The sequence below is a fragment of the Symphalangus syndactylus genome, chromosome 20 (genome assembly GCF_028878055.3).
Source record: "Symphalangus syndactylus isolate Jambi chromosome 20, NHGRI_mSymSyn1-v2.1_pri, whole genome shotgun sequence".
NCBI classification, from domain to species: domain Eukaryota; kingdom Metazoa; phylum Chordata; class Mammalia; order Primates; family Hylobatidae; genus Symphalangus; species Symphalangus syndactylus.
In genome coordinates, this window is record NC_072442.2 from 24641721 (window position 1) to 24655854 (window position 14134).

Consider the following 14134-nt stretch of genomic DNA (forward strand, 5'->3'; position numbering starts at 1 on the left):
ATTAAGCCTAATACCCTGAGAATAGGTACTGAGGCCCCTCCACTATCAACTAGACCATTTATACATCATTCACAAGAGAAATATTTCTCTTACAAAACATGAGTCTACTCTGTACCAGCACCTTCTAAAATTTATATTGATATTTTCCCCTTTAAGCTTCTAAAATTCCTCAGATTTGACTGCCTCCAAATAAAATGTCCCTCAAAAGATTCAAAAATTTATTTTGCCATCATCTAAAAAGAAATACAGTTACAGTCTGGCCGGGAGCGGTGGCTCACGCCTGTAATCCCAGCATTTTGGGAGGCCGAGGCGGGTGGATCACGAGGTCAGGGGTTCGAGACCAGCCTGACCAACATGGTGAAACCCCGTCTCTACTAAAAATACAAAAATTAGCTGGGCATGGTGGCAGGCGCCTGTAATCCCAGCTACTCAGGAGGTTGAGGCAGGAGAACTGCTTGAACCCGGAAGGCGGAGGTTGCAGTGAGCCGAGCTCACGCTACTGCCCTCCAGCCTGGGCGACAGAGCGAGACTCCGTCTCAAAAAAAAAAAAAAAAAAAGAAATATAGTCCTTCTTGCCTGCAGGTACAACACTAGGACAGTAGTATATAGTAGGCAGGGGTGAACTACGAGGCAGCTATTCAGGAAGAAAAACTGCTGAGGCCAACTGCCTAAGCTCAAGTCCTCAAAATAATTTCTCTTAGATTCATCAAGCGAAATAAAATCCAAAATGGCTTGAGTCTAAATAAAATGCAGAAAAATTGACAAAGATTTCACCATACCTGGCTTGTTGGAATGAATCGCCAACATGGCAGAGAATACCTTGCTAAGTTGAGTTTTAGTAGCCTGTAAAAAAGGAAAATATTGCTACTTCTGCACAGATAAATCATTGATCTTACTCTGTAAGTAATCTGTACCCTAACTTTACCAACTGTAAAATCCAATGGAGCATGACATGCTATTGCTAGGGATAGATAAACGAACACAGACCCTCATAATTTTCTACCTCAATTAAACCACTAAACACTTTAAATATCTTTTTTTAAAAAATCAACTGTATTGAATACACGTAAAAATTATATTTTTTTCAATTGAATTGGAAACTATGGTCATTCAGATATCCAATGTTATATTGATGTTCCGCCTTCTTGGGTTCTTTTTTCATGTTAATCCTACACTTCAGGAAAAAACATCTGGCATGAAGCTTAAAGGGCAGATTAACAAAAAGACGGTCAGAGGAAGCGAGACATGGATGGCCTTACTCACCCACTTCTTACAAAAAACCACATAGGAGAGCCAAAGTTGAACATCATCCTGCAAGAAAAGCAATGTAGTAAGCTGCCCGAATTTGACTTTACATGTAATACACCTTTGCATTAATTAATTTTGCTAAAAACAAGCAAATTTCAGGTTGGGTACGGTGGCTCACGCATGTAATTCCAGCACTTTGTGAGGCTGAAGTGGGTGGATCACTTGAGGTCAGAAGATTGAAACCAGCCTGGCCAACATGGTAAAACGCCACCTAAACTAAAATTACAAAGATTATTGGGAGGCCGAGGCGGATTGATCACTTGAGGTCAGGAGTTCAAAACAAGCCAGGCCAATATGGTGAAACCCCGTCTCTACTAAAAATACAAAAAAAATTAGCCGGGTGTGGTGGCAGGCGCCTGTAGTCCCAGCTACTCGGAGAGGCTGAGGCAGGAGAATGGCGTGAACCCCGGGAGGCGGAGCTTGCAGTGAGCCGAGATTGCGCCACTGCACTCCAGCCTGGGCGACAGAGCGAGACTCCGTCTCAAAAAAAAAAAAAATTAGCCAGACGTGGTGGCAGACCCCTGTAATCCCAGCTACTCAGGAAACTGAGACAGGAGAACTGCTTGAAGCCAGGAGGCCGAGATCGGGCCACTGAACTCCAGCCTGGGCAACAGAGGGAGGCTCCATCACAGAAAAAAAAAAAAAAAAAAAAAAAATTAGCCAGGTGTGGTGGTATGTGCCTGTAATCCCAGCTACTAGGGAGGCTGAGGCAGAAGAATCACTTGAACCTAGGAGGCGAAGGTTGCAGTGAGCTGTCGAGACTGTGTGCCACTCAATTGTGTGTCAGCCTGGGTGACAGAGCAAGACTCCATCTCAAAAAAAAAAAAAAAAAAAAAAAAAAGCCAGGTACAATGGCTCAGGCCTGTAATCCCAGCACTTTTGGAGGCTGAGGCAGGTGGATCACCTGAGGTCAGGAGTTCGAGACCAGCCTGGCCAAGATGGTAAAACCCTGTCTACTAAAAATACAAAAATTAGCCAGGCGTGGTGGTGCATGTCTGAAGTCTCAGGTACTGGGGAGGCTGAGGCAGGAAAATTGCTTCAACCTGGGAGGCAGAGGTTGCAGTGAGCCAAGATCACACCACTGCACTCTAGCCTGTGCGACACAGCAAGACTCCATCCCCCACCAAAAAAAAAAAAGAAGCAGATTTCAGAAAATCCAATCACCTCTCATCCTATCTGGCTCTTCCTCACAAAGGCCTCAGATCTCTTAACTATGATAATTCAATCTTTCCCCCAACTCCCACTCACAATGCTCCCAAAAAACTTTGTTATCTATCCAGTTTGTTTAATGCAGTTCTTAAAGGATCTCAATCTGGGGTAGCAATATAAAATTTGTCATTCCCAAGAATCCAAAATACTTCTCATATAATATATCCAATCCCAAAGACTCCTGTAATCCCAGCACTTTGGGAGGCTGAGGTGGGCAGATCACTTGAGCCCAGGAGTTCAAGACCAGCCTAAGCAACATGATGAAACGCTATGTCTACCAAAAATACAAAAATTAGCCAGGCATGGTGGCATGCACCTGTGATCCCAGCTACTGGGGAGGCTGAGGTGGGAAAATCATTTGAGCCTGGGAGGCAGAGGTTGCAGTGAACCAAGATCACCCCACTGTACTCTAGTCTGGGCAACACAGTGAGACCTTATCTCAAAAAAAAAAAAGAAAGGAAAAAAAATCAAGTTTCAGAGGTATTACCCCTACATAACCATTTATCTTCTAGCTCTAAGTCTTCAATGTACTTACAGATATATACAAATATCTCCCAAATTTCCAATCCTTAGTAATGTATCAAATACACTGTTTTCAGCACTGTCCTCACAGAATAACTATAAGGTAATAAGATCAGTTTTCTTACTGGTTTGTTAAGTGGCTCAAAAAATGTTTCGAGAGGCCGGGTGCGGTGGCTCACGCTTGTAATCCCAGCACTTTGGGAGGCCGAGGCGGGTGGATCACGAGGTCAGGAGATCGAGACCATGGTGAAACCCCGACTCTACTAAAAAATACAAAAAATTAGACGGGCGTGGTGGCGGGCGCCTGTAGTCCCAGCTACTCGGAGAGGCTGAGGCAGGAGAATGGCGTGAACCCGGGAGGCGGAGCTTGCAGTGAGCCGAGATTGCGCCACTGCACTCCAGCCTGGGTGACAGAGCGAGACTCTGTCTCAAAAAAAAAAAAAAAAAAAAATGTTTCAAGCAATGATACCATCATTAGAGTAAGTATAAAGATACCATAAAGACACCCAAGATAAAAATAGAAAACTGCATTTGAATCCCTAATACAATATGTATAATACTTATCTTCACATCTCACAAAGTTAAGGATGCCTTGATCACTCACTTTCCATTTTGCTGAGGCACGCTGGAAAACACCTTGTACCCGGTGTACAATAGAATTCTCAATCTCATCCTTCTTGAATGAATATCCAATGCGCTAAAGGGGGACATAAAAAACAGAGCCTCAACTTAATCATATTTGTCCAAAACAGCATTCCTACTTGACCACTTAATGGTACTGATGAAGCAAACAAATAATTACAAATATCCATTATAGGCATATCACCACACAGTTTTATCAACACTGTCTCCCAAACAGAAGTCCTAACTACACAGTCATACTGCTTAGTTCTGTATTTTTCTCTAACTTCTAGAAAATCTTCTACTTACTGTTCTTCTTCTCTGGATCAGCTCCAAAAGATTAATTTCATACTATGAAAGAAAAACATACAAAAAATGAGAAGCTAGAAAATCAAAAACCTTTTAAATACTGGAAATTTAGTTAAAGTCATAAAACAAAAATCGAGAATATAAAATGAAAAGTAATGTGCTATCACTTAAGTATAATTTACAATAAATGTCTAGAACTCACTTAAAATTCACTTAGGTATAAAACTTGAACAGAATAATTAACAAGCTTATAATTATATGCTTCACTTAAAAATTATTCCATGAAATATTTCAAGCATATAAAACACCCCATGCAGGTACAATGCAGCTACATCAAAACCTACATTGCACTACATTTGCTTCAAATCTTTTTTAGAAATAAAACAGTTCATATAAAAATGAAGCCACCTATGTACCCATCTCTGATTCTATTCTTCTCCCTCTCCAGAGGCAGCAATTACCTTGACTTTGTTATTATTCCCAAACATGACTTCGGACTTTATTATAATGATGTCTTGAATGCTTTTAATTTTTACATAAATGGTATCATGCTACATCCATCAATCCATAGGTTTCTTGTTTTGTTTTGTTTTGTTTTTGAGATGGGGTCTCCCTCTGTCACCCAGGGTGGAGTGCAGTGGCATAATCTCAGCTCACTGCAACCTCTGCCTCCTGGGTTCAAGCAATTCTCCTGCCTCAGCCTCCCGAGTAGCTTGGATTACAGGCGCCTGCCACCATGCCCAGCTAATTTTTGTATTTTTAGTAGAGATGGGGTTTCACCATGTTGGCCAGGCTGGTCTTGAACTCCCGACCTCAAGCAATCCACCCACCTTGGCCTCCCAAAGTGCTGGGATTATAGGCATGAGCCACCGTGCCCGGCCCATCAATCCATATTTTTACTCAACATTATCCCTTTAGCTATATCCCTATTCACTGAGGGTGGTGGTGTGTGCCTGCAATCCCAGCTACTTGGGAGGCTGATCAGGAGGTAGAGGTTACAGTCAGCCGAGATCACGCCATTGCACTCCAGCCTGGGTGACAGAGCGAGACTCCACCTCAAAAAAGAAAAAAAAAAAAAAAAGGTTTGCTCTTATGATGAATATAAAGCAGTCCTACACCTGGTTTTTTTTGATTGTTTGTTTTTTTGAGATGGAGTCTCGCTCTGTCGCCCAGGCTGAAGTGCAGTGGCGCAATCTAGGCTCATTGCAACCTCTGCCTCCCGGGTTCAAGCAATTTTCCTGCCTCAGCCTCCCCAGTAGCTGGGATTACAGGTACGTGCTACTGTGCCTGGCTAATTTTTGTATTTTTAGTAGAGATGGGGTTCCACCATGTTGACCAGGCTGATCTCCAAGTCCCGACCTCAAGTAATCCACCCACCTCAGCCTCCCAAAGTGCTAGGATTACAGGCATGAGCTACGGTGCCTGGCCCCTACACCTGGTTTTAATCTTTATTTAACTAATTACTGATAAGGCTGACGTCTTTTCATAAGTTTAACTACAAGTGATGTTTCCCCTTTGTGACTTTCACGTTCACGTGATTTGCCCATTTTTCTTTTTAGTTTTCATTTTCTTCTCGATTTACAGATTTTTTTTTTTTTTTTTTTTTTTTTTTTTTGAGACAGAGTCTTGCTCTGTCGCCCAGGCTGGAGTGCAGTGGCAAGATCTCGGCTGACTGCAAACTCCGCCTCCTAGATTCACGCCATTCTCCTGCTTCAGCCTCCCAAGTAGCTGGGACTACAGGCGCCCGCCACCACGCCTGGCTAATTTTTTTTGTATTTTTTATTGGAGATGGGGTTTCACCTTGTTAGCCAGGATGGTCTCGATCTCCTGACCTCGTGATCCACCCACCTCGGCCTCCCAAAGTGCTGGGATTACAGGCGTGAGCCACTGCGCCCGGCCTACAGTTCTTTATATATGTGTATACGTAGTTCTAATTATGTGTTGCAAATATTTTCTCACATTTTGTGGCTTGTATTTTCACATTATTTGTAGTGTCTTTTTTGCACAGAATTTTTTTTTTTTTTTTGAGACAGGGTCTCTATCACCCAGACTGAAGTGCAATGGCGCCATCATGGCTCATTACAGCCTCCAACTCCCAGGTTCAACTGATCCTACCACCTCAACCTCCAGAGTGGCTGGGACTACAGGTGTGCACCACCATTCCCAGCTAATTTTTGTATTTTTTGTAGAGATGGGGTTTGCCATGTTGCCTAGGCTGGTCTTGAATTCCTGGGCTCAAGCGATCTGCCTGTCTCACACGTGAGCCGCCACGCCCCTCCAGAAATTTGTATTTTGAACACAATCAAATCAATCAGTCTTTTCTCTCATGGTTTGTGCTTTCACAGTCTCATTTAGCTTTAAGAAATCTTTTGGCTGGGCACACTGGCTCAAGCCTGTAATTCCCAAAACTCTGGTAGGTCAAGGCAGGAGGATCACTTGAGCCCAGGAGTTCAAGACCAGCCTGGGCAACATAAGGAGACCCTATCTCTACAAAAAGTAAGAAAATTAGCCAGCCATCTGGCACAAGCCTGTAGTCCTACCTACTTGGGAAGCTGAGGCAGAAGGATCACCTGAGCCTAGAAGTTTGAGGCTGCAATGAGTGATGGTCGCACCATTGCACTCCAGCCTGGGCAAGAGTGAGTGTATTACTTGAAAAAAAAAAAAAAATTATATTTTTGACATAATATGGTCTTGGCTCATTTTGAGTGAGCAATCTACTCATAGGACCTCTTCCAAAAACAATAGCTTAGCCAAGGTTCATATATTGTTTGTTCTGCTGTCTTTTTAAATCTACGCTCAAAACTTCTAGTCTTTTTTTTTTTTTTGAGATGGAGTTTCGATCTTGTCACCCAGGCTGGGAATGCAATGGCACAATCTTGGCTCACTGCAACCTCCACCCCCTGGGTTCAAGCGATTCTCCTGCCTCAGCCTCCTGAGTAGCTAGGATTACAGGCACCCACCACCACACCCAGCTAATTTTTGTGTTTTTAGTAGAGATGGGGTTTCACCATGTTGGCCAGGCTGATCTCAAACTCCTGACCTCAGGTGATCCGCCCACCTCAGCCTCCCAAAGTGCTGGGATTACAGCATGAGCCACCATGCCCAACCAAAACTTCTAGTCTTATAAACATTTGATCTTGTTATTGGTTCTTTCTGAATCCTGATTCCGTCATCCAACATATCAGCTATTCTTCCCCATTGGAAAATTGGTTTGACATGATTTATCTTTATTCAAACCTTCCATGCATTTACAAGATGAAAAAATCTTGCGGCACACCTCTTTCCAAGTGGACAGACAACAGATAAACAAGTAGTGACTTTTCAATTCTCTACCATCATCAACTTCACTCTCCTCTGTCTTGCTCACCAAGAGGCAAATCTCTTGCTGAAGTCCTGATACACACTATGTCTCTGACAATCTCTGATCTACAAACCCAGTAGAAAAAAAAAAAGAAAGAAAACGACAAGAGATAAAGAGGAGGGGGAAAGTAAGTTCAGTTTGGCCAGGACTAAAGTCTTAGTGGAGCAATGCTACTCCCAATGCTACTCCTGTTCAGAAATATCTATCTAATGAATGTTTCTGGAATTTTTTTTTAATCTTTTAAAAAATTGATGTTGGCCAGGCGTGGTGGCTCATGCCTATAATTCCAGCACTTTGGGAGGCCGAGGCGGGTGGATCACCAGGTCAGGCGTTCAAGACCAGCCTGGTCAAGATGGTGAAACGCTGTCTCTACAAAAATTAGCCTGGCATGGTGGCAGGCGCCTGTAATCCCAACTACTCAGGAGGCTGAAGCAGATAACTGCTTGAACCCAGGAGGCGGAGGTTGCGGTGAGCCGAGATCTCGCCACTGCACTCCAGCCTGGGCAATAAGAGCGAAACTCCGTCTCAAAAAAAAAAAAAAATTGATGTTAAGCTCATCATTCTAGAACTGATGTTAAATTTGCAAAGGGATGGGAGGCTGAGGCAGGAGAATCACTTGAACCTAATAGGCGGAGGTTGCAGTGAGCAGAGACTGCACAACTACACTCCAGCCTGGGTGACACAGAGAGACTCCATTTCAATTAATCAACCAATCAATTTGTGAAGGGATTAAAAAGTAAGGCTAGGGCCGAGCATGATGCCTCATGCCTATAATCACAGCACTCACTTTGAGAGGCTAATGCAGGTGGATTTCTTGAGGCCAGGAGTTCCAGACCAGCCTGGCCAACATGGCAAAACCCAGTCTCTACTAAAAGTAGCTGGGTGTGGTGCCATAAGCCTGTAATCCATTACTGGGGAGGCTGAGACTTGAGAATCACTAGAACCCAGGAGGCGGTGGTTGCAGTGAGCTGAGATCGCACCACTGCACTCCAGCCTGGGTGACACAGCAAGACACTTGTCTCAAAAACAAAAACAAAAAAAGTAAGGCTGGGCCCGGTGGCTCACAAACACTTCTAATCCCAGCATTTTGGGCGTGGGCAACATGCCAAAACCCTGTCTCTACAAAAAACACAAAAACTAGCCAGCCATACTGGCACACACCTGTAGTCCTAGCTACTCCAAAAGCTGAGGTGGGAGGACGGCTTCAGCCCAGGAGGTGGAAGCTACGCTGAGCCATGATGGCACCACTGCACTTCAGCCTGGGTGAAAGGCAAGCCCCTGCCTCAAAAAAAAGTAATGAAATTATTAATTATTGGCCAGGCATTGTGGTTCACACCTGTAAGCCCAGCACTTTAGGAGGCCAAGGTGGGTGGATCCCTTGAGATCAGCCTGGGCAACGTGGCAAAACCCAGTCTCTACCAAAAAGTACAAAAAATTAGCCAGGCATGGTGGCATGCACCTATGGTCCCAGCTACGCAGGAAGCTGAGGTAGGAGAATCGCTTGAGCCTGGAGGGCAGAGGTTGCAGTGAGCAGAGATCACACCATTCACACCACTGCACTCCAACCTGGGTGACAGAGTGAGATGCCATCTCACCAAAAAAAAAAAAAAAAAAAAAGAAAGAAAGAAATTATTAATTACACACTTACTTGAACATAATTGATAAAGTCTTCCTTGAAAAGGGTTCTTCTCTGGATTTTGTACTCTAGATCGGAAGCCTTCTTAATGATAGCCCTGAGGAGAAAGCCATTTAAACTTCACTTGAAAACTGCAAAAATTAAATGTTTAAGTTTATTTTGAATATATTTAAAACATGTTTTTCAAAATACAAAATTCCTAGAGTTATCTTTCATAAGAAAGTATTATTGGCTGGGCACAGTGGCTCACGCCTGGAATCCCAGCACTTTGGGAGGCTGAGGCGGGTAGATCAAGAGGTCAAGAGATTGAGACCACCCTGGCCAACATGGTAAAACCCCATCTCTACTAAAAATACAAAAATCAGCGGGGCGTGGTGGTGTATGCCTGTAGTCCCAGCTACTCGGGAGACTGAGGCAGGAAAACTGCTTGAACCTGGAAGGCGGAGGTTTCAGTAAGCCGAGATCGCGCCACTGCACTCCAGCCTGGCAACAGAGCGAGACTCCGGCTCAAAAAAAAAAAAAAAGTATTCTCTTACACAATTACTTTTGTGTTCTTAAGGGTATCAGGATGTATTTTTAAACTTTCAGGAAAATCATCTTAATCAACTCCCAAAACCAATGACATCCCCACCAGCAAAGCAAATACAATTAAGAACTTTATACCATTTACGTATGGTGTTTTTTTTGTTTGTTTTTTCCTTGCTCTGTCACCCAGGCTGGAGCATGATCTCGGCTCACTACAACCTCAGCCTCATGGGTTCAAGCGATTCTCCTGCCTCAGCCTCCTGAGTAGCTGGGACTACAGGCGCCCGCCACCACGCTCAGCTAATTTTTGTATTTTTAGTAGAGATGGGGTTTCACCGTGGTCTCGATCTCCTGACCTCGTGATCCCCCAACCTCGGCCTCCCAAAGTGCTGGGATTACAGGCGTGAGCCACCGCGCCTGGCTGGTATTAATAAAGACTTCTTTTACTCCAAGTTCAGGTCACTTAGATTTTAATAATAAATCTCTTTCCGAAATTCCTCTTATTTCTGAGTTCTCAACATGTAAATTTTTTTAAAAATCTAAATTGTGTCTGCCTTAAAAGACTTATCACTACGAAGGACTTATGGGAGAAGATTCAGAGTCCTTAGCTAAGGAATGAACATATGACAATTATATATTAGGAGAATTTAATGCAAGACGTGCAAGACAGGTGTTTTTAATAATGGTAACATTAATATTTACTGAGCACTTTCTAAGCGTCCACACTGCTATGTTCTGTGTTTCATTAACGAATGCTTACTTTGAAGCTCTGAGTCACATTACTACATTCAGACGTTGCAAAACAAAGCAACAGTCACAGAAACCATTAAAAACTATTAAACATAATTTTAACACGCTACTGAATGTCTAATATGTGCCAGGCGCTGTAGTTAGGCTCTGGAGTAGCATATGAAACTGATTTCAATGGTCTCCACCTTCAAGTCTAGTTAGGAATTTATCCACTCCCCCTGGGCTCCCACAGCACTCTGTTCCTATCCCTACAGCAGTACAAGGTACTACAATCAACTTACAGTACACTGTTATCAAAATATCTAATTTGTCTGTCTCCCCCACCACACTCTGCCCAATTAGCTCCTAATGAGCAGGAATCCTGGGTTTATCACCTTTACAGCCCTAAGATCCGGCTCCATGAAGGGCTGTCAAAATGTCTGATGGGTAAGTAGACGGACGGATTACCTTGCAACGAATGAGAAATTAATTCTGGACATCACCGAAAACGGGAATTGGGCTTCCGCCACGTTAGGAAAAATAAACACAGGTCGAGCGTCCCCACACCTGGCCCCTACCCACACACTCCCAAACTCCCTTCAGGCCGCCTCAGCTCTTCCTTCTCCCCAACCCTCTCTCACTTAATCTCCGCATGACTGAACAATCCAATGCGCTCCAGCTGTTCCAATTCCGGGAGCCGATCTTCTATGCGTTCCTGAATTATCTCTGCCATGAGGTCCGAAGTCTACAACCCCGTGGGGAGCTTCTCAACAGCGAACACAATTCAGATTGGGAGATCCAGGCCTACCACCGACGCGTCCGGATGTAACGTGCTCCCTAGGTCCCGCCTTTTCCGCTTCCGCCGCCTCCGCCTTAGGGGAAGGCCCTTCGGCTTCTACAGCCACCGTCCCCTCCCTGTGGCTGATTGTGGGATTGCAGCGAGAACCACCCCCTGGTCTTGGGCCGGACGACTCTAGCGGACAGGAGTTGAGGGGCGGGGCTAGACGGGAGGCGGGGTTAAGTGCGCGCGCGCCGCTAGACTTGGACCGCGATCGGGAAAAGTGTCTCCGGGTGTAGAGAGGTGGGCTACCCAAGCCTGAAAGGGACACGAGATGCATTTTCTGCAGAATACTATCCATTTTCATTGTGTTCCCGTCCCACGTCCTGACTTCCCAACACCAAGAACAACAATAAAAAAAAGCAAAGGAGGAAGATATTGTACAATTAAACATTTTTGAAAGCCGGTCTCGGTGGCGCACGCCTGTAATCCCAGCACTTTAGGAGGCCGAGGCGGGCGGATCACCTGAGGTCAGGAGTTCGAGACCATCCTGGCTAACATGGTGAAACCCCGTTTCCACTAAAAATGCAAAAAAATTAGCTGGGCGTGCTGGCACGCGCCTGTAATCTCACCTACTCGGGAGGCTGAGGCAGGAGAATAGCTTGAACCTGGGAGGCCGAGATGGCGCCATTGCACTCCAGCTTGGGCAACAAGAGCAAAACTCCGTCTCTAAATAAATAAAATAGAATTGTTTATTATTTAAATCAATATCCTGGCTTTGTAAGCAATAGCTTTCAAAATGTATATCCCTAGGTGAATATCAGACACTATAAATTCTTTTTAGAAAAGGAGATTTTTGTATTGAAAAGTTTGAGAATTACCAAAATAAATCACTAAGGTATAGACACCCTCCTTAAACCATTGCCCAAGCAACTTAGCATTTCTAAGAGAACCACCAGGCAACACAGCTTGGAGGCAATATTGCTGGCATAGTTAGTAAACCTCAAATGATAACTACATGGTTCAGTTATTTTTTAGTTCTGGATATAAAAAGCCAAAGCAGCAGTTCTTGCTAGATCTGCTTATTTCAACATTCACATTAGCACCTTGATCCTGTGTGTGATTTATGAAAGGAGAATGGGCTCAGCAAAACCATGTTCCACCTCTGTGCCTTTCATTTCTTTCTTTCCTTTCACATTTTACCCACTCATCTCAGAACTGAGACGAGGGTTGGCTTGTGCTACACCATTTCTTGAATCCTTCAGCTGTAAGACATGAGAGAAGTGGAAGGAAATCACGAATGTAAGACAGAGATAGAATTTCTTTGTAAAAGTAAAATCTCTGGGGCTGTGTTAACAGTAAGAGTGGAGACGACACTAGATAGTAAATTCCATATGGGCAGCGAATTTTTCCTGTTTGACTGGCTAGATACTTTATAGCTTATAGCAGTGCCTACCATATAATAAGTTAATAAATGCATGACACTAAGAATAGGCACTTGCTAAATTTCTTTAGGTACAAGGAAGTCAGCAAGTTCTGACAGACTGTGATCATTTCAAAGTAAATTTGATAGAGACCTTGATAAATTAACCATGATTTTTATTTTATTTTATTTTATTTTATTTATTTATTTATTTAGAGGCAGAGTCTCACTTTGTCACCAGGCTGGAGTGCAGTGGCGTGACCTCGGCTCACCACAACCTCCGACTCCCTGGTTCAAATGATTCTCCTGCCTCAGCCTCCCGAGTAGCTGGGACTACAGGCACGTGCCACCACACCCAGCTAATTTTTGTGTTTTTCATAGATACAGGGTTTCATCATGTTGGCCAGGATGGTCTCAATCTCCTGACCTCATGATCCACCCGCCTCAGCATCCCAAAGTGCTGGGACTCCAGGCGTGAGCCACTGTGCCCGCCCAATTTTTAAATCAAACTAACTATAAATACGCTCCTCCTTTATTTTGTTTTGTTTTGTTTTGTTGTTGTTTTTAAGACCGAGCCACGCTGGCCAGGCACTGTGGCTCACGCCTGTCATCACAGCACTTTGAGAGGCCGAGGCTGCGGATAACCTGAGGTCAGGAATTCAAGACCAACGTGGCCAACATGCAGAAACCCCGTCTCTACTAAAAATACAAAAAAATTAGCCGGGCCTGGTGGCCTCTCTCTGTTGCCTAGTGGGGAGTGCAGTGGTGCAATCTCGGCTCACTGCAACCTCCACCTCCTGGGTTCAAGCGATCCCCTGAGTAGCTGGGATGACAGGCGTGAGCCACCATGCCCAACTAATTATGTTTTTGTTTTGTTTTGAGACAGGGTCTTACTATATTACCCAGGCTGGAATGCAGTGGTGTGACCACAGCTCACTGCAGCCTCAACCTCCTGAGCTCCAGCAATGCTCCCACTCCCGCCTCCCAAGTAGCTGGGACTACAAGTGTGCCCCACCGCACCTGGCTAATTTTCCTTTGTTCTTTTTTGTACAGACAGGGGTCTCACTATGTTGCCTAGGATGGTGTTTTTGTTTTTGTAAATAGAGACAGGGTCTCACTGTATTGTCACCATGGTCTTGAACTCCTGGCCTCAAGTGATCATCTTGTTTCCCCTTCTCAAACTTCTGGGATTACAGACATGAGCCACCACGCCCAGCGACCCTCCCTTATTTTGAAATTTAGCTTTTTTTCTTTTTTTTTTTTTTGAGATGGAGTTTCGCTCTTGTTGACCAGGCTGGAGGGCAGTGGCGTGATCTCAGCTCACTGCAACCTCAGCCTCCCAGATTCTAGTGATTCTCCTGCCTCAGCCTCCCGAGTAGCTGAGATTACAGGTGCCCACCACCACGACCAGCTAATTATTATCTTTTTAGTAGAGATGGAGTTTCACTATGTTGGCCAAGCTGGTCTCAAACTCCTAACCTCAGGTGATCTGCCCACCTCGGCCTCCCAAAGTGCTGGGATTACAGGCGTGAGCCACCACGCCTGGCCAAAATTTAGCTTTTATATATATATTCTTGTTTTTGTTGTTGTTGTTGAGACGGAGTGTCGGTCTGTTGCCCAGGCTGGAGTGCAGTGGCGCGATCTCGGCTCACTGCAACCTCTGCCTTCTGGTTTAAAGGATTCTCCTGCCTCAGCCACCTGAGTAGCTGGGAT

The 14134-nt window shown here is 44.5% G+C and overlaps 1 protein-coding gene across 2 annotated transcripts in view; it reads right to left on the reverse strand.

The window, feature by feature from the left end:
• UTP6 (UTP6 small subunit processome component) overlaps positions 1-11119 on the reverse strand; it is a 39437-nt gene extending 28318 nt beyond the window's left edge. For both annotated transcript variants that reach the window (XM_055256207.2, XM_055256205.2), the window contains exons 1-6: positions 10862-11119; positions 8979-9063; positions 3970-4011; positions 3644-3736; positions 1264-1311; positions 780-843 (exon numbers count right to left, since the gene is read on the reverse strand). In XM_055256207.2, coding sequence (XP_055112182.1) covers positions 780-843; positions 1264-1311; positions 3644-3736; positions 3970-4011; positions 8979-9063; positions 10862-10953 — 424 coding nt within the window. In that variant the 5' untranslated portion in view covers positions 10954-11119. The remainder of the gene's footprint in view (positions 1-779; positions 844-1263; positions 1312-3643; positions 3737-3969; positions 4012-8978; positions 9064-10861) is intronic.
• Between the last annotated feature and the right edge of the window lie 3015 nt (positions 11120-14134).